This window comes from Camelus dromedarius, chromosome 10, assembly GCF_036321535.1.
Source record: "Camelus dromedarius isolate mCamDro1 chromosome 10, mCamDro1.pat, whole genome shotgun sequence".
NCBI classification, from domain to species: domain Eukaryota; kingdom Metazoa; phylum Chordata; class Mammalia; order Artiodactyla; family Camelidae; genus Camelus; species Camelus dromedarius.
In genome coordinates, this window is record NC_087445.1 from 60,795,479 (window position 1) to 60,821,254 (window position 25,776).

General features: G+C 53.0%; 1 protein-coding gene across 7 annotated transcripts in view; it reads left to right on the top strand.

The window, feature by feature from the left end:
* The window catches only part of ZNF618 (zinc finger protein 618), a 165,543-nt gene that overhangs the window by 97,263 nt on the left and 42,504 nt on the right, over positions 1–25,776 (top strand). For all 7 annotated transcript variants that reach the window (XM_031450251.2, XM_064490446.1, XM_031450255.2 and 4 more), the window contains exons 3-8: positions 5,482–5,741; positions 17,965–18,042; positions 18,678–18,716; positions 23,570–23,659; positions 24,580–24,615; positions 24,707–24,784. In XM_031450251.2, coding sequence (XP_031306111.1) covers positions 5,482–5,741; positions 17,965–18,042; positions 18,678–18,716; positions 23,570–23,659; positions 24,580–24,615; positions 24,707–24,784 — 581 coding nt within the window. The remainder of the gene's footprint in view (positions 1–5,481; positions 5,742–17,964; positions 18,043–18,677; positions 18,717–23,569; positions 23,660–24,579; positions 24,616–24,706; positions 24,785–25,776) is intronic.

Below are 25,776 nucleotides of genomic sequence, written 5' to 3' on the forward strand. Positions count from 1 at the left end.
GGCAGGTCGACATGTAAGGGTTGGGTTGGTGGAGAGGAATCAGCAGAAGGCAGAGGAGTGGCTGGAAGGTGGGAGTCCCATCGGGCAGGCTGAGAACAATGAAGAAAGAGTTGGAGGAAGAGAGAAGAGGGGAGCTTGTCCAAGGCTGCTGGTGGAGGATGAATTCAATGAGGACCAAGAAGGGATGGCTGGATCGAGGGGCACAGAGGTCTCAGAAGGCCTTGGAAAGATCAGCTCAGTGGAATAGGGGAGCAGAAGCCCCATGGACTTAGGAAGCTTTGCCAAGGAGGGGCCTGCCGACATCTACAAATAGATAATCATTTGCGCTCAGATCATCAGTACCTGGGCAGATGGGTAGAGTTGGAGGACTGGGTCAGTGGTCAGCCTCTGCAGTGCCATAAACATGGCTGAATGTGTCTTAATTCATTTAACACCCCATACATCTGTGCGTTCATGGAGGGTGTATTTAAGCTCAGCTTGAGGAGGAGGGTATAGCCCAGTGGTAGAGAACATGCCTAGCATGCATGAGGTCCTGGGTTCAATCCCCAGTACTGCCATTAAAAAATAATAATAATAAAAAAGTAAAACCTAATTACCCCCCCCCCCAATTTTTTTAATTAAAAAAAAAAAGCTCAGCTTGAGACCAGTTAACCCTCATCTGTAATGAGTGGAGACTTTTAATGGAGTTTTATTCTAGAGGGAGTTAACCAAGTCATTACTTACACAGTGTGATTTAGAGACTTCGCCCCCCCACCCTCCGACCCTTAGCATTGTTTCAGGTGGTTAAAGTAACAGAGTAGATAAGAGGTAGCCTTTAGAGGAGGTGGTGGCCCTCAGGCTGAGACTTGGGACACAGATGGATGCACGGCTCCTGATCCTGTGCGCGGAGACACACACACCTGCTGGGTGGCAGTCTGGCCAGGGCCTTAGACATCTCAGATTCCAGCTCACTCGTCTTGCAGATGGGAGAACCGAGTCACACAGGGGCAGGACTGACGTCCAGCATGCTGAGAACTTCTCATAAACACTGAGTTGGTAGAACTTCAGTCATTAGTGTTTTAGGTGGAATGATGTAGAAATTGTACCCAGAAAGTTGACTGACTCCCTGTGGTACTCTTCCTCCAACAGAGCCAGAAATGGCATTTGTCTTTGGGCCTCCAGTCCACGGAGAAGTTGTTTGGTTGTGTTGTCCTGGCTGCAGGATTTAATGGGAACGGCACCAGGGTGGGAGTCAGAAGAATTGTTTTCGGACAAGCTTATCACCAGAAGTTGTGTGACCTTGGATATGCCATTCGTGTTCCTGGTGGGCAGCAGGCCCCAGGCTTGGGCTGGATGTGGACGTGAACAGAACAGATACGGGCCCCATCCTGTGCTTCGGTTCCCCATCTGGCCATGGGGTGCTTATGGGGGCCGGACGTGATGGGGGTGGGTGTAAGCACTGAACCCTCTGGTGAGGCCCAGAGGAAGAGATTTGTTTCTGAAACCTCCCTGGACAGGCTCTGTGGGTACATTGGACTGGCCAGACGCAGTCACTGGGATGAGTAAGAACGAAGCAAAAGAATACTTTGGGGGCGGCAGAGGGCAGTGGTTTGCAGAGTTAACCACTTTAGAGCTATTTCTTCCAGTTGAGTCATGCGTAGTGAGTGTATTAGTTTCCTGTGGCTGCTGTAACAAACTACCACAAGCTGGCTAGCTTGAAACAAAAGAAATTGGATCGCTCACAGTTCCGCTCACAGTTCCGCTCACAGTTCCCGGAGGCCAGAAGTCTGAGGTCAGGGTCTCGGGCGGGGTCACACGCCATCTGGAGGCACTGAGCAGATCTGCTCTTTGCCTCTGCAGCTGCAAGTGGCCGCAGCATTTCTTGGCTACTGGTCACATCACTCCAGTCTGTGGTCGTGCTGACTCCTCTTCTCTGTATTGTCCCCTCTTCTGTGTTAAATCTCCTGTGTGTCCCTTACAAGGACATTTGTCATTGCATTCAGAGCCCAGCCAGATAATACAAAATGACCTCATCGCAAGATCCTTAAATTAATTACCTCTGCAAAGAGCCTTTTTTGAAATGAGTTCACATTCACAGGTTCTGAGGATTAGGGCATGGGCCTACCTTTTTTTGGGCAAGGGCACTATTTACCCCACTAGAGAAAGCCCAAATATATATATAATGTAAATATATACACATCAGGCTAAAAACAAAGCTGTGGGTATCAAAGATGGAGAGAGTAGGGTTCTTGAAGGCCTAGTCACCACCACCACCCTCATTCAGGCCTCATTGTTTCTGGGGCATTGCTATGGAACCCCTAGGCCTTCACGGAACATACTTTGAGAACCATTGCCTTAGTAAGAGGCCAGTGCTCATAGGAAATTCCTTGGGCAGGGGACCCACTTGGTCTGGCATCTCTCCTAGCATTCTGGCATGAGCAGTAACCAGTGACCACAGCCAGCATGTACTTACCAAGAAATATCCTTTTAGTGCCTGACTTTAGATTTTATGTGGAAGTGTGACTCAAGTTAAATATAAAATTCATAGCATATCTTGAGCAACTATTTTGTAGTTATCTATATATAAATCTATTTTACAGCGACACAAATAGAATAGATTATGGAGTGTCAGCATGTAGATAGATTCCGAGTGCTTTTTCACTAATATACCTAATGATTCGTGCTGAGAATATCCAAGGGCTCCACTGTACATTTAAATGGATATAATTAAAATAATGAGCTCTATTTTAAAAAGTGATATATGAAAAAAAATTTTTTTTAGAGAAGTTAGAAGGAGCTGCGCCACTAATTCAAAGTGATATAAGTACTTCTGCAATTCCATTGTTATTAGGGCACCTAATTAAATGCAGAGCATCCAAGAAAAGCAACATTTGGGCTTGTAAATCTAAAATGTGAAGCTGGGGGAAGAGAAGTTGCCCGTATACTCAATGCAGCGAGGGCTCGGAGGTGTCACGCTTAAGGGAGTGGATGGTCATGTGTCAGGCCCGTGGGCGAGAGGACGGCTCGCTTAGCTCCTGGTGCAAGAGTCACCTGTGCGACGCAGGGCATTCAGAGATGGGGTCTAGTCCATCTCAAGCAAGCAGGGAAGGCTTCCCAGAGACAGGCATGTCATCGTGGACCAATGTCATCATAATGGCAGTTGCCGTCCACGGAGATCCACTCTGTGCAGCTCCCTGGCTCATCTCCTGCCGCTGTGCTGGCAGGGATCATGGTACCCCTTCAGCAGACAAGGAAATGGAGGCTCAGAGAGCAGAGTCTCTTGCTTGAGGTTGCAGGGTGTGCAGGTGCCCAGCCTGTCCTCCCTCCCGCCAGGATGTCAGATGCTACTGAGGTCCTTGAAGGCAGGAAAGGACACCGAGTCTGTTCAGAGGGGATGGTCAGGTGCTCACAGGCCATGGGGTGAGGGTGTTCTGAGTAGGGGGCTGTTCTATGCAGGGAACACTGGCAGGTGGGACCCCTCCGCCCTGGTGGGCCTCTTCGCTGGTTCTGGGAAGCACATCTGCCCTGAGCTTGGGACGTAACCCCTTGTGCAGCCAGAGTTGGGACCAGCCAGGGAGAATCCTCAACTGCCTGCCTCTCCAGCAGCTCCCTGGGACTCATGGGCTGTGTTCTTTCCCAGCTGGCATGGCGGTTCAGACAGTGGCCCTGAGCTCCATTCCCATGGAGCCTCAGGGTGGGCGGGACTGGCCAATCGTAGCACCCACGTGGTCTCAGCTAGGGAACAGGAGTTTCAGCAACTTCTGTCACTTCTACTCTACGAGTCACTCCAGACAGCGTCCTGGATGTCCATTTTTGCAGTTAACCCTCTTGAGGCCTTTTGAGCAGGTGTGGGGCTCCCTGCCTCACTGGTGTGGAACCAGACTCAGGGAGCATCAGGGCTCACTCAGGGTCCCCAGCTGGGAAGTAGCAGCGCTGATATTTGAACCCTGTTGATTTACCTCCACAGCCTTTGAACTTAAAAATCTCTGCCATGTAAGACCTTCCCCTGCATCCTCTGCACACTTCCCTCTCCTGCTCCCCCGTATAGACAGTAGGTACCCCTAGAACATCTCCACCAAGGCCATTATTCTGGGTCCCTTGAAGACATTGCCTTGTGTCTGCTCACAGTGCTGTGGGGTAGATGCTGCGTTTATCCCCATTATATGGGTATGAAACCTGAGGCTCAGAGGGGTGAGATCACTTACACAGGAACCCACAATTCAAGAGTGGCAGTTCTTGAGATTTGCAGATACTAACTAATATATATAAAATAGATACACAGCAAGTTCATACTGTATAACACAGGGAACTGTATTCAATATCTTGTAGTAACTTATGGTGAGAAAGAACATGGAAACAAATATATGTATGTTCATGTATGACTGAAACATTATGCTGTGTACCAAAAATTGACCCAACATTGTCAACTGACTGTACTTCAATAAAAATAGATATAAACAAAACAAAACAAAAAAAGAGTGGCAGTTCTGAGGTTTGGGTCTGGGATGGTGTGACTTCAAACCCCGGTGCTCTGTCTGTCTCGGTTCATTACATCCCATTCTCCCTTCTCCACCTCAAACACAGAGTCATGGTGACGATCTCCCTGCAAGAAGGGTGGGGGGCCCTTATGATAATGCAGCGTCTTATTGAAAGAGGGAGGAGGTTCATGATGGACGACAGGGACCTGGTTTTGTGCCTTGGGCTGCCACTGGTCTTGCGTGTGGCCCTGGGCAAGTCACAGCTCTGCTCTGGACCTCAGTGCCCCCCTCATAAAGGAGGTTCAGTAACGTGAGTCCTGGCCACCTCAAAACTGAGTGTGTTAACTAGATGTTTTCTGATGTTTGAAGAGCCACCTAGAGCCAAGTGTTGGCTCGGTGACATCCCCACCAAGTGAGCCTTTTGGCTTGTGTTTTCTTATCTATAAAGCAGAAGCAGGGCAGAGCTTGGATAAGCTCCCCGGCCCTTCTGCCAAGGAGCAGAGGGAGGGGCACCACACGATCTGCACACATTGAGTCTCCGAAACCCTTGCTGATTGAGGACTGGCAGCACTGGCCTCAACTGGGTGCTTGTTAGCAAGTGCAGGATCTCAGGCCAAACCCCAGACCTGCTGAACTAAATCTGCGTTTTACCAAGATTCTCAGCTGATTTATGTGCACATAGATGTTTGACAAGAGCTGATGTCAGTCAGCCAGAGTTGCCCTTGTAGGTTTCATGTAGCTCCACTTAAAAGAGTAACTGGGCATATTTAGACCCCAGTCTCCTCATCTGCAAAATGGGTGGAGCTGGAGCCATATTAGCCCAGTGATTTGCAGACTGTGTTCCATGGAGCCCCAGGGTTCCTTTGAGGACCCTCAGGGGCAGCCATGGGCATGTGTGTCAAAGTAAGGGTCACACGAGAGGTGGGTCTGTAGCTGAACATTTTGTAGCCCCCTGGGCTGGCAGGCTCCCAGGTAGGTCTGGGACAGGTCTGGGGTCCACACTGAGCAGACTCTTCTTCCCCAGGGAGCGCTTGAAGCGCAGCCAGAAGACCACCAAGGTGGAGGGGCCAGAGGCTGTGCCGGCCGAGGCCTCGCTGAGCGCCGAGCAGGGAACGATGACGGAGGTGAAGGTGAAGACGGAGCTGCCCGATGACTACATCCAGGAGGTGATCTGGCAAGGTGAGGCCAAGGAGGAGAAGAAGGCGGTCGGCAAGGATGGCACTGGTGATGTGCCCGCCGAGATCTGCGTGGTGATCGGCGGCGTCCGCAACCAGCAGACCCTGGGTGAGCTCCTGTCCACTGGGGGCCAGGGCGGGAACGTGGGGCTGGAGCCCTGGGGAGAGAGGCCTGGGATCCCTGCCGGTCCTGGCTGAGAGCGCCTCTGGGGCCTCCCCTCTGCCCTCCAGGAAGGGCCTCAGCTCCTTACACTTGATTCCGCCTGCTCAATTCTGCTCTGGAGCTCTTGCCTTTCTGCCTGATGTGGTGAAACCTTACCTGTCCTTTAAGACTTTGCTCAAGCCAAATGCCAGGAACTTTCTGCAGGCCCAACGATCCCTCCCGCTGCGGGGCTCCCACACCCCAGGTGGGTCCAGCACAGCCCGCATTGCTCGGTGTCCTAAATTTCCATCTGCGTTTCTTTCTCCTGAGCTCCCAGGACGGGTCCTGCCCAGACTGGATGTCCAGTCAGTATCAGATGAGTGGCAGACTGGCCCCTTCCCCTCTTCTTCTGGTCTGGGCCAGACTCAGAGGAGCTCAGTGGAAATGAGCTTAGAAGCCATCTTTCCCCACTACTTTACAGCATGAGCCGGGGGATACCCCTCAGGGGCTACCTGCACTCCTGCCAGGTTTGCAAATGCAAATGCCCCCGGCCCAACAGATTCGTTTGTTTAGCGTGGTGGAGATGAGCCAGACAGGCAGGTGGTGGGGATCGAGTCCAGCTGGAGAGCCCATGCCTCACATACGGTAACTGGGTGGGAAGACAGGCTCAGTGTGGCCAGATCTCTGGATACAACACATGCCAGAAACGAGAATCTTAATGTAAATTCCTTTGGCTTTAAATGATGGTGACTAATTTGACTTTTAAAATCTGCCAAACAAAACATATCTTTGAGTCAGAGTCATTCCATGGGCCACCAGTTTGCAACCCCTGGTCTATAAAATGAAGTCCACGTGCCTCCGCCTGGCCCAGAGGCCTTGCCTAGTCTGTTACAAGACATCCATTTCCACCTGTGCCCTCCTCCGCATTCCCGTGCTCAGTGTGTTCTTAGAAGTGTGGCCACCTCCCCTCCCCTCCGCCTGTCTTTCCTGGGGCAGCTGTGCCCCACCTCCTCCTGACTTCCAGGCTCCTGTCCCACATATGGCAGGCAGGGACCGGTGGGGAGGCTCCCCTGTGTCTGTTTCCCCAAGTTTAGACTCAAATCCTGTTGCTGTTTTTCCCAACCACCAGGAATCAACCTCACATTCTTTCCCTGCTGTTCCTTTGTTGGTTGTGACTGCCATCAGCCCCACCTGGGTTGCTGCAGCATCCCACTAACAGCCATACCTCTGTGTCTCTCTGCCTTCACCTGCCCTCTACTCTGGCTGCCAGGGGCCTTGACAAAAACAAAACATTGACCAGGTCACTCCCCGCTGTGTCTAGGGTCAAGGCCATAGCATCAGGGTCCTCCATGACCTGAGCCCCGTAGCTCCCTTTCTTATTTCTGTCTTCCCGGTCCTTTCATTCCAGCACAGTCTGTTCTTCTGCAGCATTTCCTATCTTTTGCTCATGCTGTTCCCTGTCCCTTGAATGGCTTTGCCCAAATCCAACCCGCCTTCAAGGCTAGCTCCAGTGCCCTCTCCTCCAATAAGCCTTCCTTGATCTCTTCTGGTCAGAAGTGATCTGTTTCTGCCCCACCCCTCAGTGAAGGCACTTCCCATTATCTACTTTGGATTAGAGAGGCCATGTCTGTGCCTGCTTCTGCCATGAGATTGGCAGCTCCTGGAGGTTAGAGCTCCAGGACCTATCTGATTGGTGCCTCTATACTCCCTACCCCTACCCTACAATACCTAGCAAGGTACTGGTTTCTAGGAAGCAGTGTTGTCTTTGGTGGTGTAGCTGTCAGGGTGGAGCTAGGTTATGCCACAGTAACAAAAGACCCTGAAAGTAATGAGATCTTGGTTTCTCAGAGCCATGAAGGTTGATTCATTTCTTAGTCCCACTGCATGTCCACTGTGGGTCAGTTGGGGGCGCAGCCATTATCTGGAATGCTGCCAGCCGGGTGACAGAGGGAAAGACAGCTCTGGAGGGACTCACATGCCAGCTGCAATCCAGAGGTGAGATGTACTAATTCCCATCAGTCATTGGCCAGATGAGTGAGGGAGGCTGGGAAATGCCATCATCCCATGTGACTGAAGGGAGATGAACCAGAAGTATTTGATGAAGAGCCTGAGTGACTTAGCCCAGTGTCGAATGAAAGAAGAGTCTTTTCAGGGACATGTATCTGACCTCCCTCTACCTGTATTCACTCCCCGAGGCCAAGGACTGTGTTAGCCACTCGTGGATGTGTTCGCTAACCGAGGAGAGGGCATACCCTTGCTCACTTTGGGGATGTGTTCTAAGACTCATTGGGCCCAGGAGCCATTAATGCATTTCACTAGGAGATGCCCAATGAAGGATAGTTGAATCTGAATCTTGAGATGGGGCCAGCAGTCAGGATTCAGTGCGGAAAGCCTTGAGCAACCATGCTGGGAAAGTGTTGGGAGTCCTCACTGGGCCAGCTGCCTGCACAGTGAGAGAACCCAGGGCCTCATGCCAGCCACAGACACTGGTTTCCAGCTCAGCTGCTCCTCAGCACGGGGTCCTTGGCCTTGTTGTGGCCTCGTGTCCTCTCCTATTAAATGAGGCGTGCTCCCTGTCCTGGCCATCTCATGGGTGTGGGAACTGAGAGGGGCAGTGGAAGGGAAGAGTGTTGTGCCAAGAGAATGAGTGTGTCTCCTCGGGCTGCGAGTGAATCCAGGCTCCCTGACTGAACAGCTGTTGTACCTTGGGCAAGCTGCTTGACCTCTCTGTGCCTCGGTTCTCACAATTGCAAATTAATGGAGTTACGTGAAGAGTCAGTAAGATAATGTGTGTCAAGTAGTCAGCATTGTATTTAGTAAACGATTTGCTCTTATTAGCAGTAATACTAGTATTAATAGTATAAAGTACGTCTTCAAGAGGAAAGAGTAGTAATAGTGTCTGCTTATTTCCCAAATCTAAGACATAAGCCAGTGTGATGTAGAGAAAAAATGGAGTGGGGAAGAAAGTTGGCACTGGCTGAGGAGTCAGAAGACATGGGTTCTAGTTGGTCCTCGGTTTTCTCATCTCAGCTTCTTCTAGTACTGCCCCTCTAGAATCCAGGGACATTGAGTTATGTTGTGAAGTTCTGAGTAACCTGCTTTTGGCCGACCCTTGTGGAAAAGGTGTAAAAACCACAGTTAGAAGTGGAGCCGCCATTTTGGAGCCAGTACCAAAGCAGGGCCAGGCGCTCCCTGCTGGTGGTCATGGCTCGTCTCACATCCATCAAGACAGACCTTCCTCCTTGAGGGTATAGTTTCTGCCAAGAGTCATAAGGCTCATAGGAATCTGGCTTGGCCTTAGCACCAAGAAAGAGAGGCAATTAAAAAAAAAGAATCAGTGTTAGAAGCCAGTCTAAGCAGTTGCTGCTGACTGTTAGTTCTGTGTTGAAGATTCTAAAGGGTGGCATGATTAATTACTGATGTCTGTCCTGGATGCGGAAGTGGGCAGTGGGGCTTCATGTGCCCTGGTGGCTGGGTGTCATAGAGTTAACATGTTCTGGAGGCACTTGGCAGGGGAGTGCAGGGTTCCGTCCAGGCTCCACTGCTGAATGGAGTAGTGTTCCTGTTCAGTCACCCAGTGGTGTGCCACATGGGAACCTCCCGTTTGCCTTTTCTCTCTTTTCCGCTCGCCTTGTCCCCACTGCCCGCCGCCAAGTCCTCACTGGCCCTTTAACAGCCATCAGACAAACAGTGTTCCCAGTGACACAAACATTATCCGAGGCACTTCCCATGGAGGAGCCTGGGCCATGGACACACGGATGGCATTTGGCAGCTTCTCCGGCTGGGAGTGTCGGGAGAGGCATCAGTGCCCAGGGGGCTGGCTGCCAAGCTTACAGTAGTTGCTGCAACTTCCCTGCTGCCCAGAAATTCTTTGCACTGAAAAGGGTATCTCTCACTCTTGAAAGGACGTCACTGCCATTGGAGCCAATGTGGAGTTTGAGGACAAGATACCAAGTTTCCTTTTTTAGCAAGAAGAGCAGAGATAATACTGACCATGACAGCTTTGTTGGCTAAAACCAGAAATGAAAGGCATCCCTAACTGATTACTGTGCACTGTCCCAGTAGTGCACCTCAGAATCCTTCTCAACACAGTACACCAAGAAGTCACTGCTAGTCTGCTAGCATTGAAAAATCTGAAGTGGAAACCTGCTTGCTCTCCTTGTCCTTGGTGGTGAAGACAAGGCAAGCTGGGTTTACAACAAAAAAGCATCCGCTCCATGGTTCCGAGCAATAAGGATGCCTGAGTTCCATCATGGTGGTCAGAATGTCCTACCAAGCAGTGGGTGCTCTTCCCTGTGCTGTGAGACCATTGGTCCTTAATCCAGGGGAGGTTACACATGAGAGACCACAGGTGCCTAGAGACCTGGTGGTCCAGGGCTTCCCCAGCGGCAGTACAGTACCTGTGGAGGGAGCGAGTGACCCAGCTGGGCTCCGCTTCAGCTGGGGGTGTGGTTATTCCCAGAGTGTGGGGAGGAGCTCTGCAGAAGAGCTACGGGCTGCTTGCCCTGAGGGTGGGAACAAGGGGGAGATGGTGGAATCTGAGTATTCACGACTTAGAGCATCTTGGTGAGAGGGGGCAGAACACATTCCAGGTTAAGCTCAGACAGTATGGAGAAGTCACCAGGAGGCGATTTCAACTCAGTAAAAAGAAGGACTCTGCGATTAGGGAACTGTTTGGTAACTGAGTACAGGCATGTGAGGGAGTGAGTTCCAGTCCTGGAGATGTGTGAGTGGAGGAGGGTCACTGGACCAGGTACAGAAGGGAGAGTCAGGTCAGCTGGGCGACTGGATCCTGCAAGGATGTTTCTAGGCGGTGAACTTTGAGCACCATGGAGGGAGTTGTTTTCACGTACGCAGGGCTGCCCTGGGAGGAGGGGCAGAGAAAGAGGTGGAGGGGCCACAGCTCTGGAAGGGCAGTAGAAGAGGAGACAGCCATTCAGAAACAGCCACGTGGGTTTTGGTTTGTTGTAAACCCAGGCAGCGAAGGTGCCAGGTCCTGCTTTGTGGTGCCAGCTGATCGTTAGTTTCCTGTTTCAGTCAGTGTTGGCAGGGCTCTGTGCCTGAGCCTGCCAGAACCATCACTCAGCTCTTTGCTGCAGCCACTCGGAAAGGAGGGGTTCTGGCCTCCCTCCCAGGCATCTTGTCTCTGCTGCTGACTCTTCATCTGGCGGGTCCAAGGTGGGATGGGGGTCCCAACTGGAGGGTCCCGGTGAGAAAGGACCCCTGGCCTGTCAGCCAAGAAGTCCGGGGTCTGCCCCTCTGTGGGGCCTTGGACAGGCCCCTTAACCTCTCTGAGCCCTACTATCTTCACTGACCAGTGGATATAACATCTGCCTGTCTTTCCAGTAGGATTGTTGAGGTCAGAGTGAAGCAATAGGTATGAAATTGTTTTTTTATGGGGGAAAGGGGGACAAAAAAAAAACGCAAAACAGATGCCAGTGGTATTAGCCAAAGGCTTGGATGTTGACACATCCGGGGTTACCTCAAGAGTGATAGGAACCTCAAAGGCCAGTGGCTTCCAACTTTTTTTCTTCAGTGCCTCCTAAAACAATTTTGAGAAACTATACCCTCTTTCACATTTTTGTGTTGACAGCTCATGTTTTTGCAAAGTTTAAATAACTGCAAAGGATATAATTTCTGGAGTATTTGTGTTTTAAAAATGTGGCATTTGAGAAATACAACTGTGAACCACTCTTTTAAAATTTATCCAAGGGAATCCAAACCCCACTGTTTTTTGCTCTCCACCATCATCCATTTAAAAACCATACGAACAAGCTCATCTCTAACAGTCAGAAATCTTACATCTTTCCTTTTTTCTTCTTGAACTCATATTTCCAGTCGGCTTCCTTCACAGGATTTTATCCTAATATATTTTTTATGCCTGAGAGTCTTTTATTGATCGCTGTTTCACACTCGTCTCCCACAACAAGATGTATGTAAATTGAAATAGAAATTTCTAAAAAATTTGTTGCCATCATAAAACTCTACATTTTAAAAGATTTTTTCCCCTGATCGAGTTATTATTAGCATACAGTTTATCAAAAACAAATTTAAATAAATAGCAAACGTAAAAAATTATTGCAAATACATCCCTTAATGAATCGGATGGGGCTTTATGTCTTTTTCAATTGGCTCATGTTTCTGTGAATTAATATTTCTTATTATTGAGTGAGATAGGATTCAGCATTAATTTAATTCTTTTTTTCCCCCATTTTCTTAAGTGCTTATTAGGAAGCTTGATCACATAAATAAGGAGCCAGGAATGGATGGAGTCTTGTTTAGCAGTGTCACTCAATTCCTTGAACTCTGTCCAAGTTGTATGCCAAAAATTGCACGGGGTCCATCATCAAACATTACTTTTAATGGTCTCTTCACTGACAACTCCATTAGATCTTTCTTCAATTTTGTTGAAAGCAGAGAATTAAAAATCACCTAATTTACAACAGGAATTTTTCTCAGTCATCAGATCCACCCAACTTCTGAGTCCAACAGGGCATCTCTTTGCTTGGCGCCCCGAGATAAGATGTTCATCCCCCGTGGAAGGCATGGTGATGGGATTAGGGGTGGGTGAAAAAAATGTGGTGTTTGTCCAGTGGCGGAGGATGCCAGTGAGAGGACCTCCCTGCCTGCCACCTTCTCTGGCACGTTGGTTTTAGGAAGAAATGCATTAGGAAGCTGATGATTGGCGAATTGATTCTCTTAAAACTCCCGGTGCTCACAAATCCCCAGGGGATTTGTACTCTACTTGGAAGCCCCTGGTCCCGAGGACATTCGTTTTGAGTCTAAGCCGCAGAGAGCCTCAGGAAACCCACTTGTCCATGACGTACCTCTCCAGGCCCCCGTCCCCAGTGGGCCGAGTGCCCAGCTCCACTGTGTCTTGGAGCCAAGAGAGCTGGATGCTCCTGAGCATGTGATCTGTGAACCGCAGCTCCTGAGATGCTCTGCGCTCATTACGGGACTGCCCACTGTAAGGAGCCGTCTCTCTGTCCCCTCACCTTGCGGTTTTCTTCTCTCCTTCACCTGCTCTGGATTTCTGCCTTACTGTGTTTTGTGTATCCTGCAAGGTGTCGGAGCTGATCTGGAGCCTAGCTGGGTGCAGATGGTAGAGCTGAGGGTTGCTGCCCATGTTCCTCCTCTACCTCAGTCTTCGCCACGTCTCCTTTCAATGGCTTTGGGAACTAGACCCACCTGCTGTCACCTGGACACACCTGGTCTGTCCAGTGCTCTTGGGGCAGGAGCTAAGTCAGGCTCTCTGCCAGGTGGTTAGAGAAAATACTAGACAGAGCTCTTACTCAGCACCTGTGGATTCCCATGGTGTCACTTGTGACGGCAGGACAGGGGAAGGAGAAGGCCAGCTCCCATGTGCTGGCGGGTCCTGCCAGCCGTCCCTTGCAGTCGGTCCCAAGAATCTTGATAGGGGACTTGGTGAGTCCTGCGGTGGTACCAGACACAGTGGGGGTTCTGCTGCCCTGCACTGTTAGGGGGAGCCACGTGACTGAAGGGGTCATGGCTCCCTTGGCGTCCAGAGGTCACCTGGCATGGTGGCAGTAGGATGGCTCTGGATCCCTGAAGGCCAACTTTGAGCCCAGTTCCTCACCAGCACTAGCTGAATAGCCCCAGCCCTGGACCACCTGGCTCCTAGAACTTTCAGCCTCATGGTTGAAGTGCGCATTGAGTTGTTCAACCACGTGAGGACTTCTGGGAAGGTGGAGGCTAGAAACGACACCTGCCTGTACTCAATAAATGGCAAACGGTAACAGACACTGGCTCTTCTGGTGCCCTCCCAGGGCTGACCATGTGGTGGTCGCACATACATGGGGTCTAGAGCAGGACAGATCTGGGCAACCTCTGGCCTGTTGTGTTGCCCTTCCTCTGAAAAATGGGGAGAATAATCACCTTTCTCTGCTGGACTTGTGAGGATGCACTGAGCTGATGTGTGAGAAGCTCCCAAATCCAAGCCCTGCTCCCACTAGCTGGCTGTGTGAAGTGGGCAAGTTGCTGCCCGCCTGCCTGGGCGTCTGCTTCCACACCTGCACACTGGGGTCAGAGGTCAGCCCGCGCAGAGACGTTGGAGAGGCGCAAGTGAGATGAGTTGCAGCGCGTGCGCTTTGTAGGCAGGGAGTGATGGCGACAAAGACAGGAGGACAGTTGGGGAATGCATCAGAGGGAGGAAGCGGGCCAGGCAGGGAGACAGGCAGTGAGGACGGGGACCATCTGAACTGAAGGTCCTCAAGAAGGCCCTCCTGTGCCCCACTGCAGCAACAGGGTACATGGTGGCCGTGGGCCAGGGGACACAAGGCCACAACACACATGGGACCGTCCTCCCTGTCATTTTGCTGGAAGGGTTACGGGGAGAAGTGTTAGGTTATAACCACGTAATGGATAATTTTATGTTGTATCCATATTATGAATCAGGACAGGAGAAACATAGAACCTCAGGGGAATCTGGGTTTGTGGCTGCTGCCTCCCGCCATCCCCCAGCCTCCCTTGGGAGCGCGTGGCTGCCCCTTGGCCAGCGCAAGCTCTTTAGTGAAAAAGTAGACAACGTGATCCTGTCCAATCCCTCTCGGTGTACAGATGGGGAAACCAGAGCCCTGAGGGCTCAGATGAATGGCCAACCCTAGATTCGGAGCCCTTCTCACCTGGCCCCTCTCCGGGCTGCCCCATCTTTAAGGGCTGTTTCTGATTTCTTACACAATTCAGATGGAAAAGCACCTGAAGGCAGCTCCTATGGCAGATATGTGCGAAGCTGGTGTTCAGGGACCTGGATTTCTGAACAAGCGTTGAAGTGTACATCTGGTATGTGATGGCTGAGGGGCAGGAGGACCTGATCGGGGCCAGCATGAGGGCGGGAGCACGGCTGGGTGTAGCCATCAACTGCAGGGCCTGCGAGCATCTGCAGGGACACAGGGGCCCACCTCCTCCACCCTGCCACTGCCACGGGTCAGCAAACCTGAGCCTGACCGGGGCCCTGGAAGACGTGCCGCTGGAGGGGTGGTAGAGCGTGTGGAAGTCTGGAACTCAGGAATGTCGGGACCATTTTGGCAGCACTTACTCTGGACTGCAGCTCTGAAACGGCCAAGGGGTAAAGCAGTTCCGTGGCCAGATTCGCTGGGAGGCCTGGGGTTAACAGTCAGCTGGGTTCCTTTACTACAGGACCTCTCTGAGCCTCGCACCGCTCCCCAGGCAGGTCATGCCTCCTACTCACTCGATCTGGGCCCCTCCCCCAGGATGCCTTCAGGAAGTTGGGTTCCAGAGAACTTTGGCAAATGCTGACAGTAACAGCACCTGTCCTTTATCGAGTGCCTGCTTTGTACTGGGCGCTGTGCTAAGAGGCCACAGTAGTATTGCTCATACCCCCATCCTGCAACTGAGGTGGGTACCGTTTACTGTGTCTGTTTTACAGAGAGGAAGCCTGAGGTGTGGGTGTTTCCATGACTTGTGTGGCCCCTGGCTGGTACATGGTGAGCTGAGATTTGAACCCAGGTTTGCGGACACCACTGCATTGGGGGGCCACCACTCTGTTGCACTCTCCCCACGCCCCAGCCATCACCTCTCTGCCCATCCAGCCCCTTTTGCAGACAGGACACTTGCAGCCTAGGGTCTGAGGGTGAGTAGGGGGCAGGCAGGGCCTTGAAATCAAGTGCCCCTCCTGCCAAGACACAGTGCTTGGTCCTGAGACTCAGTGTTCCAGGCAAGGGGCTCACTCTGCTATGGGGCCAGGAGAGGGCCCCAGGCTGGCAAACTGGGCCCCTGTGACTCTCTGAATGGGTTGAGGCCTGTGAGCAAGGCTGCATGTGCCCGCAGCTCTGTGGAGTGAGGGAGAAGCCAGTGGGACTGGCCTGCTTATAAACAGTGCCAACTGGCTGGGTGAGTCGGGGGGACGTTGCAGCCTGCAGGCTCCGTGCATCAGCCTACACTTACTGTACAGTTTGAGAAGAGACCTTATATCCTTGAGGGCAGTTAGAGAAACTGAGGCCCAGGTCTTGTGGCAGAAAGAGGCAGAGTTGGCATTAGAGACCTCATCCAAAAGTGTGTCAAGTCTGAACAAGTCTTCCCGTGTCACAGGCTGTGGCTTGGGTCCTTTGGAGAGAGACTCCTCCTTCCCTGGGGTGCCTGCCCCCCTGCCTCGCCTTTCCCTTCTCCTGCTCCAGTCCCCTGACTCCAGCCTCTTGCTGTGGCCATGTCAGGGTCCCGCCCTGTACCCATCAGGTCCTGCACTTGCCTGCACTGTCACCCTGCACATCCCCTTGCCTGGTGGACTGTCTGCTCCCCATCAAGTGGAAGGCAGCGACTGCACCTTGCTCGGGGTCGGGGCCTCAGTGCCCGGCACGTGGAAGATGCTCAGTAAATTCTTGATCAGTTGAAGCAGAATTAGCAGAAACTGTTGAATGGGTGCAGACACAGGAAGGGAGTCAGGGGCATGATTACTCCGTGACAGATGAGTTGAACAGCAGGACACCATGAATTTACTGACACCCCCCACCCCCACCCCGTGTGCCAGTCACAGGGCTAAAGATGAAGAAATGTACACTCTGGTCTTTGCCCTCCATGTGTTTATATTTTTCCCAGCGAGAGAAGGGTAACTTACAAAACCACTGAAGAATAGGCTGCTAAATTGCATGCTGGTTTGGACCACAGCAGCAAAGTGGTGATGCCACGGGTGTGCCAGCCGACTCACGTGTTGTAGCGCATTCATCTGACCTCAGTCACGAGGTGTAGGAATCGGAGTCCTGTTAGACAGGTGAGGAACCGAGGCTTGGGCTGGAGAAGACCTGGGCCTGAGATCGAGCAGCGAGGGGATGGCCGAGCTGAGCTCACAGGCAGACGCCAAGCCCAGTGCTCTTCTCACTTAGTCTGACATCTGGAGTTCCCACTCAGTGAGTGGGCCTCTGCCCCCAGTGAGGCCGCAGGCGGTAGGGGTTGGTGATCCCCCATTTGCTGAGGGCCTGGGGTCCTGGTAGGAACACTATTCATGCTTCATTCAGTCTTCACGTCCGTGCCCTTACATTGTCCACACTTTTCCAATGAGGAAACAGGCCTGGCCAGTCAGTGGTTGAGCTGAGACTCCATCCCAGGTCTGTCTGACTAAACTAGTAGTTCCACCCTGGTTGCTGGGCTTCAGAATCCTCTGAGGATGCTTCAGCGAAAGGCAGATTTCTAGGCCCCTGGCCCCGGCCGTTCTGGTCCACTTAGCCTGGAGTTGGGGCAGGGCCTCTGTGTGTGTGCAGGCTCCCGGCCCATTCTGTGAGGAAGGATGGGGCCTGAGCCCGGGTGGCGGCAGGCCTACGTGAGGGATGGGCAGGGCCTGGGGCCCCTGCCAGGCTGGGTCTGATGGGCTCTGCTCTAACCCTAACCCTGCCCTGTGCTGGGCATGGGTGGGCTCTGCCTCTCGCTTGCCTGAAGTGCCTGCTGGAACTCAGCCGTTTCAGCCCACCTACTTCTGGGAGAAGGAGCTGGCAGAGCGCTGGAGTCAGGCATTCACACCATGTTGGTCTCTGCACATCTGCGGAAACAAGATAGCTCCTCAGCAGATGAGAGGGGGCCTCCCGTTGTCACACACATCTGTAGTAGGGCTGGGCACTTCCTAGGGGGTGCGTGGGGTCACCCCTATGAGGTATTTTACAGATGAGCAGACTGAGGCTTAGTGTGTTTAAGGAAATTACCGAGGCCATGCTGCTGGTGAGTGGCAGAGCAGGGACAGGGACCCAGATGTGTCTGGGTCAGAGCCTGTCCTCTTAACCTCCGTCCCTCCTAGCAAGGAGGAGAACAAGCTATAAATTATTCTCTTGCTTCTGAGTGGTGATTTTCTTACATGGATGGAATTTATTCCTTATTCTGAAATTCTTTTATATTCATCTCCTTTTTCCTCTCAAGGAGTAAGTGTGAGTTACCTAAGAAGTTACCATCTCCATCTTATATATTTGGAAACTGAGGCCCAGAGATGGGGAGTGACTTACCCAAGGTCATCAAGAAGGTTGAGACAAAAACCCGGAAAGACCCCAGCCTCCTGGCTTCCAGCTCAGAACTGCCTTCGCTGGTCCTTGTTGCTGCTTCTTTGCTTGCGGGTACAAGACAGCCCAGTGACGCAGAGTTGGCGCGACCTGGAGGCATTGCTGCAGGTCCCGGGGCTTCGTGCTTGCACGTGTTGGATGCTGGCTGACCAGCCCCTTCCTTTCCTGTTTTCCAGGGTCCTATGAGTGTGGAATCTGTGGCAAGAAGTACAAGTATTACAACTGTTTCCAGACCCACGTTCGGGCACACCGAGGTGAGTGGTGTGTCCCTGGGACAGAGCTGAGGGGCTGCACCTGCCTGTCCTCTGCCTGATTTTCCACCTGGGCTCCCCGAGGGTGACCTCAGAGGCCCTCTGAGCTCCAGTCTTCCCTAATCTCCTCCCTCTTTCTGCAGTAGGAGTAGGACCTGAAGAGGAGAGGAGAGGCCTCCTTAACTTGGGAGAGCACAAATGGGGGGTGGGGGTGGAGTCAGCAGGACATGCCACCAGTGCCCCCGCCTGGCCCGCACAGCCCGCTTCCTCCACGGATGCGCCAGTGCCGCGCGGTGTCAGGGCTCCTGCCAGGAAGGTGCTCCTGTGTCATCTCATGTGCTGCTCATGCCAGCCTCAGGGGTGGGGTGGGGCGCTGTCGCCATTATGAAGATGAGGACACAGAGGCTGAGGGAACAGGAGGGATAGCACCTGTGTGCCCCTGAGCCTGAGCCTGGCAAGCAGGAAGGGCACTGGGTCAGGGCCCGATGGCCAGCAGGGGGCCCAGGGATGGCTTTGTTCCTGCATCTTGAACGGGAGCAGAGCACCCCTGGGCACGTGGTAGCGGCTTCTCTCTGTTTTGGTGCCAGCCCTTCCGGTGGTCCAGTCTGCTCACCTCCTTTTCCTTCTCTCTCTCACAGACACAGAAGCCACCTCAGGGGAGGGAGCCTCCCAAGGCAGTGAGTATCTTCCCTCCTTGTGGGCTCGGGGGCTGAGAGCCAATGGGGGAGGAGGAGGGGGGAGGAGGAGGAGGGAGGGCTGGGGCTGGGTGTGATGCTCTCAACCCAACACCCAGGACGGCCCCAGGTGGCCTCTGGGAGGCACGTTGCTGTGGTCCAGGCTTTGGCTTTGGAGACAGGACCTCAGAGCAGCCTTTCCCAAAGTGTGCTCCAAGGCACAGCCATCCTGGGGAAGTTAACAGGTATTCTGTCAATAAAGGGTTGTCTGGCCAGATAACCTGGGGAAACCTTGAGTTCTGCTGAGATGAATCTGTCTTTGCTGTAGATTTCTCCGGGCCCTTCATTGGCAAAATACACACATGCACCCCCAAGAGGGCCCCAGTGTGTACCATTTCCTCTGTGCTTTTGACTCCCGCTCATGGGTCTAGGCGCCATAGCTGATGTTTGGAAAATGCTACTTCGGAGTTCTCCCAGGTGCACCCATGGGAACTAATCCTGGGAGGCAGTAGCCCAGCACCTGGGGCACACAGGGCCTTGGCATCTGGGGTTGGTGGTCTGCTTTGCTGCTTGTGGACCCTGCTTGCCCTCCCTCCAGGTCTAAACCCACTGGGCTTGGTAGGCAGCCAGCCAGACGGGTTTAGGCTGGGGTGCAACCTCTCCCCTCACAACAAACCTGAGCTCCAGAATCCAGCAGTTCCACTCCTAGATGGGTCCCCGACCGAAGAATGTGTGCACGTCCACCCAGAGATGTGAATTAGGATGTCTTAGCAGCACTGCTGGTAACAGCTTCAAACCGGAAACCACCCGAGAGCCCAGTGCTCGTGGAATAGATGCATAAGTCATGGTGTTTTCCCACAAAGGATGACGTACAGCATTGAGGGGAGACTTACAGCTGCACACAGCAATGTGGATTACCCCCAAGCAGGATGTTAGCAAAAGGAGCCTGGCACTGAAGTGTTTCTCCTCCAAGCTCTGTGAGCAGAAAGTGCCAGAACAGGGGAAACGAATTCACGCTGGCAGAATTCAGAGTCATTGTTACCCTTGTGAGGGGGCTTCCCCGCTGGCTTTGAGCTGGGCACTGGCTACACAGGTGTTTTTGGTTTCTGAAAACTTAACGAGCTGAACATTTAGGATTTGTATATTTTTTTTTTGTAGGAGGACGAAATAGTAAATATGTTAGACTTGGCAGGCCAGACATCTTCCTGACAATTGCTCAGCCCTGTCACAGAGCAGGAACACAGCCAGAAGCGGTGTGGACTTGAGTCCCTTCCCTAAACGGGCGGCGGGCGGGCCAGAGTGTGTCAGTCCCCGTTCTGCTTGTTTGTTATGCCACCAGAAAAAGTTTCTTAAAATAATACACATGTCCCTCCCCCAGAATCGAAAGCAAAGCATTTTCAGGAGGTGTATGGGGGCAAAGCAGGGCCTTAACTGCGCTGGGTCCTAATCGCATTTCTTCTGAGGCACTTTCTCATCCGCTCTCTCTTTGGAGTCTTACACCACATGAGAGGCCGGCAGGGCTGAGGCCACCCCTCTGATTTCTGGAGAGTCTGAGGTTCAGATGGGCCAGACACCTGCTCAAGGGCCCGCAGCAGGAGGACGCAAGGTCCTGTGTCTCCTCCCCGAGCCCCGCCCTGCCCCGCCTGGCCCCTGACTCCTTCTGCCTCAATAGCTCCCTTCTCCTCTCACTCCCATCGCTTGCCTGTGGTCAGCCGCACAGTTAAAGAACTTCCCTATTTATCTTTCCTTCCTCGGCTATTCTGGGTCCCCGGCCCCTCCGGCAGCCCCTCAATGATCCGTTGTGCTCCGTCTGGCTTCCGTTGTTCCCCGAGGCTCACTGGTTGTTGAGGGCTTCGTGTCTGGCAGTATTTTTAGTCCTTCCATCACTTTTCCCTTCCTGCCTGTGGAACTTTCTCCCCATGGCCAGCGTGCTTTATTTGAGTCTCAGTCCTGCACCCCTGCCCTGACCCAGGCCAGCAGTGCCTGCTCAGAGAGCCTGGCATCCTCACACCCCAGCCTCGTAACCAGAGCCTGGCCTTGGAGTCCTGTCGAATGTCAAGTCCAGCCTTGATGTTTTTGCAGATGAGGATGCTCAGTCTCAGAGAGAAGTCACGCAGCAGCTTGTTAGGGGTGGAGGTGGGCATGGAAAACAGGTCTCACACCTTCTAGTCCAGGGATCTTCCTTTTATTTGTTAGAAAAGGGGTACAGTCATACACAGAGCCGTACGCCCAGTTACCCGTCTCTCAGCCAAGAACATAAAAGATTAACTCCACATCCAGCTCTCTTGCCGCTGTCATATTGATTCCCTCTATAGAACAATAATATTAGGTAACTTTTACCAAGTGGTTATTGTATGTTAGGCATTGTGTTCATTTATTCTGTATTTAACAACTGGGAGATGAAGGAATTATCACTCCCATTTTACAGATAAGAAAACCGAGGTGCAGAGGTTAGGCAGCACCTCTAACATTAGTGGCTCCTGTAAGTGGTGGAGTTGGGTTTGAGCTTGGGCGGCCTGACTCCAGAGCCTGCCTCCCAAAATGGAATCGCAATGACATTCCTGGAGACGCTGAGCTTTCTTTGGGCTCTAAAGATGTGGTTTCACTGGCAAAAAATCATTTTGCCTTTCTTCCTTTGGGGTAACTCTCTTGTCCTAATTTACTCCTGCCCGGGGTGGGCCCAGGAATGTGGTCCTGTCCATAGTGAGGCGACGCAGTGGTTTGGGATTTGACAGAGCAAGGTGGGGGACATTTCTCAGTGGCAGAAAACTGGGGGTTCAGATTTTATTGGCGGTGGCAGATGTGGCCCAGCTGGTAGGAGAAGCTGTGTGGACAGAGATAAGACAAGTGGAACAGGCAGGTGGTGGTGGTGGGGCGACCAGTACTGACCATTATGGGAGCAGAATTGCAGGGGTAGGACCCCATCTGGAACCAACACACCCCAAATGTCCTTGACTTTCCCACCTGTGTTCCCCAGCTGTCCAGTACCAGGCAGGATTATGGTCCAGATGGGACATAATGGTCGGGGGCGAGGGTTGTCTCTACTAGATTGCTGGCCCTGGGGAAGGATTGAAGCCTGAGCCAGGCTTGGAATCCTGTAACAGCTAGCCTAGGAGAGGCCCTGAGAATCAGCTCATCTTCCGCCACCCCCCAAATTAGGGGGGAATGGGGACGCTGAATCCCAAAGTGGGTTGGCACTTGCTGGCAGGCTGGGTGAAGCAAGGCAGGACCAGGCTTCTCCTCCCACGCCCCAGCACCTGTCCCCCACCACTGCGTGGCTGTTGCGGGCAGAGACGTGGAGATGGTAGGGCCTGGTAGGATGGTGTCATGCCTGGACCCTGCCTGGTCCCGCTACCCTCAGAGTGTTTGTGTGTGCCTCACACGGAGACCAGTTCGTCTCTGTGGCCCTGCATCTGTCCAGGCACATTCAGAGAATGCAGGTGATATGGAAGAGGTGGAGGCAGGTGCAGGAAGATGGCTAATGTCACCTGTGTCCCTAAGTTCAGCTAAGTGAGGGCCAGAAACCCTCCCACAGAATTGCCTGGCAATTCTGGATGGAGGCATCTCATCAGGTCCTGTGTTTGGGTGAGGAGCAGAAGAGGCGCCAAGAGGCTGGGACCCCAGCCCAGGAGTGGAGGGTAGTTTATTTGGACAGAGAAGGGCCATGTGCCCTTGCTCAGCCATGGCTTGGAGTTAAGTGAACATCTGAATCCCGGCTATTCCCTGCCCCACTGTGCAGCCTGGAGTGAGCCGCCAGCCTCCTTGTGCTGGGCATCCTCAGGAAGCTGAGGCGGATAGCATCCCTGAATCAGCCCAAGGAACGCACACACAAGGTCTTTGCATGACAGACGTTGGACAGGGTTGGTGCTGTGGCAGGGGCAGCGTCCTGTATGAGTCTAGCCTCTGGCTTTGGAGAGACCGAGGGGCTCACGCAGACTCAGGCCTGTCATTGTTTATTGCTGTGTAACGTTTCCCCCAAACTTAATGACTTTTAAAGCAACAGACATCAATTATCTCACTGTTTCTGTGGTCAGAATCTGGGTGGGGCTTCACCAGGTCCTCTGGCTCTCCCACAAGGCTGCAGTCAAGGTGTCAGCCAGGGCTGTGGGCTCGTGGCAAAGCTCAGCCAGGGGAGGGGCTGCCTCTGCACTCCCTCCCGTGGTTGTTGGCAGGCTCCGTCCTTCCCAGGCTGTGGGGCTGAGGGCCTCAGCTCCCCCCTGGTCTTCACCAGAGGCTGCCCCGTGGATCTCTCTGTGAGGCAGCTGACAGCAGGGCCGCTGGCAAGAGCGAGATGGTGTGAACAAGAAATCACAGACTTTTGTGACTTAGTCTCAGAAGTGACATCCCATCACCTGACTGCATTCTCTCCGTTAGAAACAGGTCACCGGGTCTGGCCCAGGCACTGCACAGGACGTGGACACCAGTGGTCAGGGTCATTGGGAGTCATCCACAATGGGCCCCTTCTGATCCTCAGCAGCCTCGTGTGTTAAATGGGTTATTGCTTCCTGCCTCAGTTACAAGGACTAATGGGGGAAATGCGGGGAGGCTCCCGGCCTGGCACCTAGCAGTGCGGCGCCCAGGAAGTCGGAGCTGCAGTGATTGCTATTCTCATGTGATTTCATGAAGGAAGAGGGCCAGTTATGACCACCCCAGGCCCTTAGGAGCTCAGCTCACATGGGGTGGGTTTGAAAGTGACTTCAGGGCTCCTCGGCCTCTGTACAGAAGACTCCTAATGCTCCAGGAGCTGTTCTCCATGGGGTCCCCCGTCGGGCCCAGTCTCGCCCAAACCCCCTCCACCTCCCCCAGCCCCAAGTGACTGAAGCCCTGGTAACCACGTGCCTTCCCATCCCCCGCAGACAATTTCAGGTACACGTGTGACATCTGTGGGAAGAAGTACAAATACTACAGCTGTTTCCAGGAGCACCGAGACCTGCATGCAGTGGATGGTGAGTCAGGCTCCCGACTGCCGGGAAACGGAGTCACATAAAGAGACCTCTCCAGGGCTGCTTCTCGGGCCCCCACCCCAGCCACGGCTTCCCCTCCCTCCTCCTTCCCAGGGAAGATCAGGCAGCAGCCAGACCACGAGCAGGGTGACCAGCCTCCGAGGATTCTAGGCAGGAGAAGGTCCCCATCATACTCCGTATGTACTTCTGATTAGGGTAACCCAAGTGCAGTTGCTGTTTTTGTAGGTCAAAATCAGTCGCATATCAGCAATTTCATATTGACTTATTTTTACAGTTTCATGTTGAGTTTTCACATGTTCTGGTGAAATTAAACCAATTTTTTAAAATGAATGATGGTATTTTAGCATCTTAGATTATAGAGTTAGAAATTAGAGTGATAAATATAGGTAATTTATTTTTGGAAGCTCAAGAATCATAGAAATAGTCTTGGGCTTGGGAAAGATCTTGAGGGCTTCCTCTCCAGCCCCACACACACAGCCCATGTCAAGTTGTGACAACCAGGTGCCACCACGTTTTTCACCATCCTTCCTCTCACCTCTTTTTCTCTTCCCCTCCCCACCCACCATCTCTTCCTCTGTTTCTCCTGCCCTGGCCCCTTGAGCGGGTGCCAGTGATCCAGAAACAGGTTGGCCAGAAAGCATCCTTCTGCCCCGGGGTGGGCCCCAGGCCATGGGGAGGATGGGGACTGTGGTACAGGCTGCATCGTGGTTGGCATGTGCCCTCCTGTGGCCCCTGGTTTTCTAGGGCATCCACGATGACTAAGGCAGCTCTCCTGGGCCCCAGAGGCAAGCTTGCTGGGACAGAGGCTGGGAGCATTGGGCAGAGGCGGCTGTGGGCAGGGACTAACAGGGTTCCTGTGTGCTTCCTTCCTTCTGCGGCTGCCACCTCCCACCCGGGCGCAGTGTTTAGTGTGGAAGGGGCCCCTGAGAATCGGGCAGGTAAGTCCTTGGTGGCTGCCCACCTCCCTGTCCCCAGCTGGGCTCTGGGACCTGGTTACCAGGGCGCTAAGGGCTTTGTGTTCTCCCACAGACCCCTTCGACCAAGGTGTCGTGGCCACTGATGAGGTGAAGGAGGAACCCCCGGAACCATTCCAGAAAATCGGGCCAAGTATGCGGGCCTCTCTCTGGGGCTGGGGCCGGATGGGGAGACGGGTCTGGGTGGCTGAGGGCGGCAGGGCAAGTCCCTCTTCTGGAAGCAGGTAGCACTGCTAATCCTATAGCAGCAGCTCTGGCCAGTGAGCCACTGGCCTCCTTATACCTCACTTTGCCCACCTGTCAAATGGGTCATTCGCTCTTAGGACTTGAGCCTTTGAGAAGCAGCAGGACAGTGCGGGGTCCAGGTCAGGACAGTGAAGGTAGCACAGGTGTGGTGCCCAGTCTGTTAGTGGTCCTGAGCCTCGGCTCCTCACCTATGGAGTAAGGGTGACACTTCCCGGCAGGTTTGTTGGGGGATTAAATGAGATCATGGATGTAAATAACCTATTAATTAGCACAGTGCCTGGTACATAGTAGGTGCTCAGAAAATAACTGTCCTTGTCGTTGTCTGAAGGGGTTTATCAGCAGATGAAGCTGTCTGGGGGAGCCACATGCAGATGCTCTGTCCTTGTCCCAGTAAACCCCTGAGGGCAGGAGCCATGCACTTGACTTGCCCATTTGCAGCATACTTGTATTGCGTGTTGTGGGGACACAACAGTGAGCAAGACAGATGTGACCCTGCCCTTGGGTTATTTGCAAAGAGAGGGCGCAATAGGTTAATCCGCAGGTGGTTACAACCTAGTGAAGCACAGGGTGCGGGGTGGGGGGGGCTCGGAACACACCTGACCTGCCTTGGGAATCCAGGAGGCTTCTGTGTGGAGATGGGGATGGAGAAAGAGCCCCTGAATCCCACACAAGGGCGCAGGGAACATTGCTTGTTCCAGGAACTGAAAGGCAGACCTGAGTTCTGGTCTCAGAGAGCCTTGAATACCAGAGGAAGATGGCAGACAGACTCCGGGAGATGGCAGACAGACTCCATCCAGAGGGGAATGAACCAGAGAGCTTACCCAGTGGCCAAGGGACCTGATGGGGTTTGCATTTTAGGAAGACATTTTGGCTGCTAGG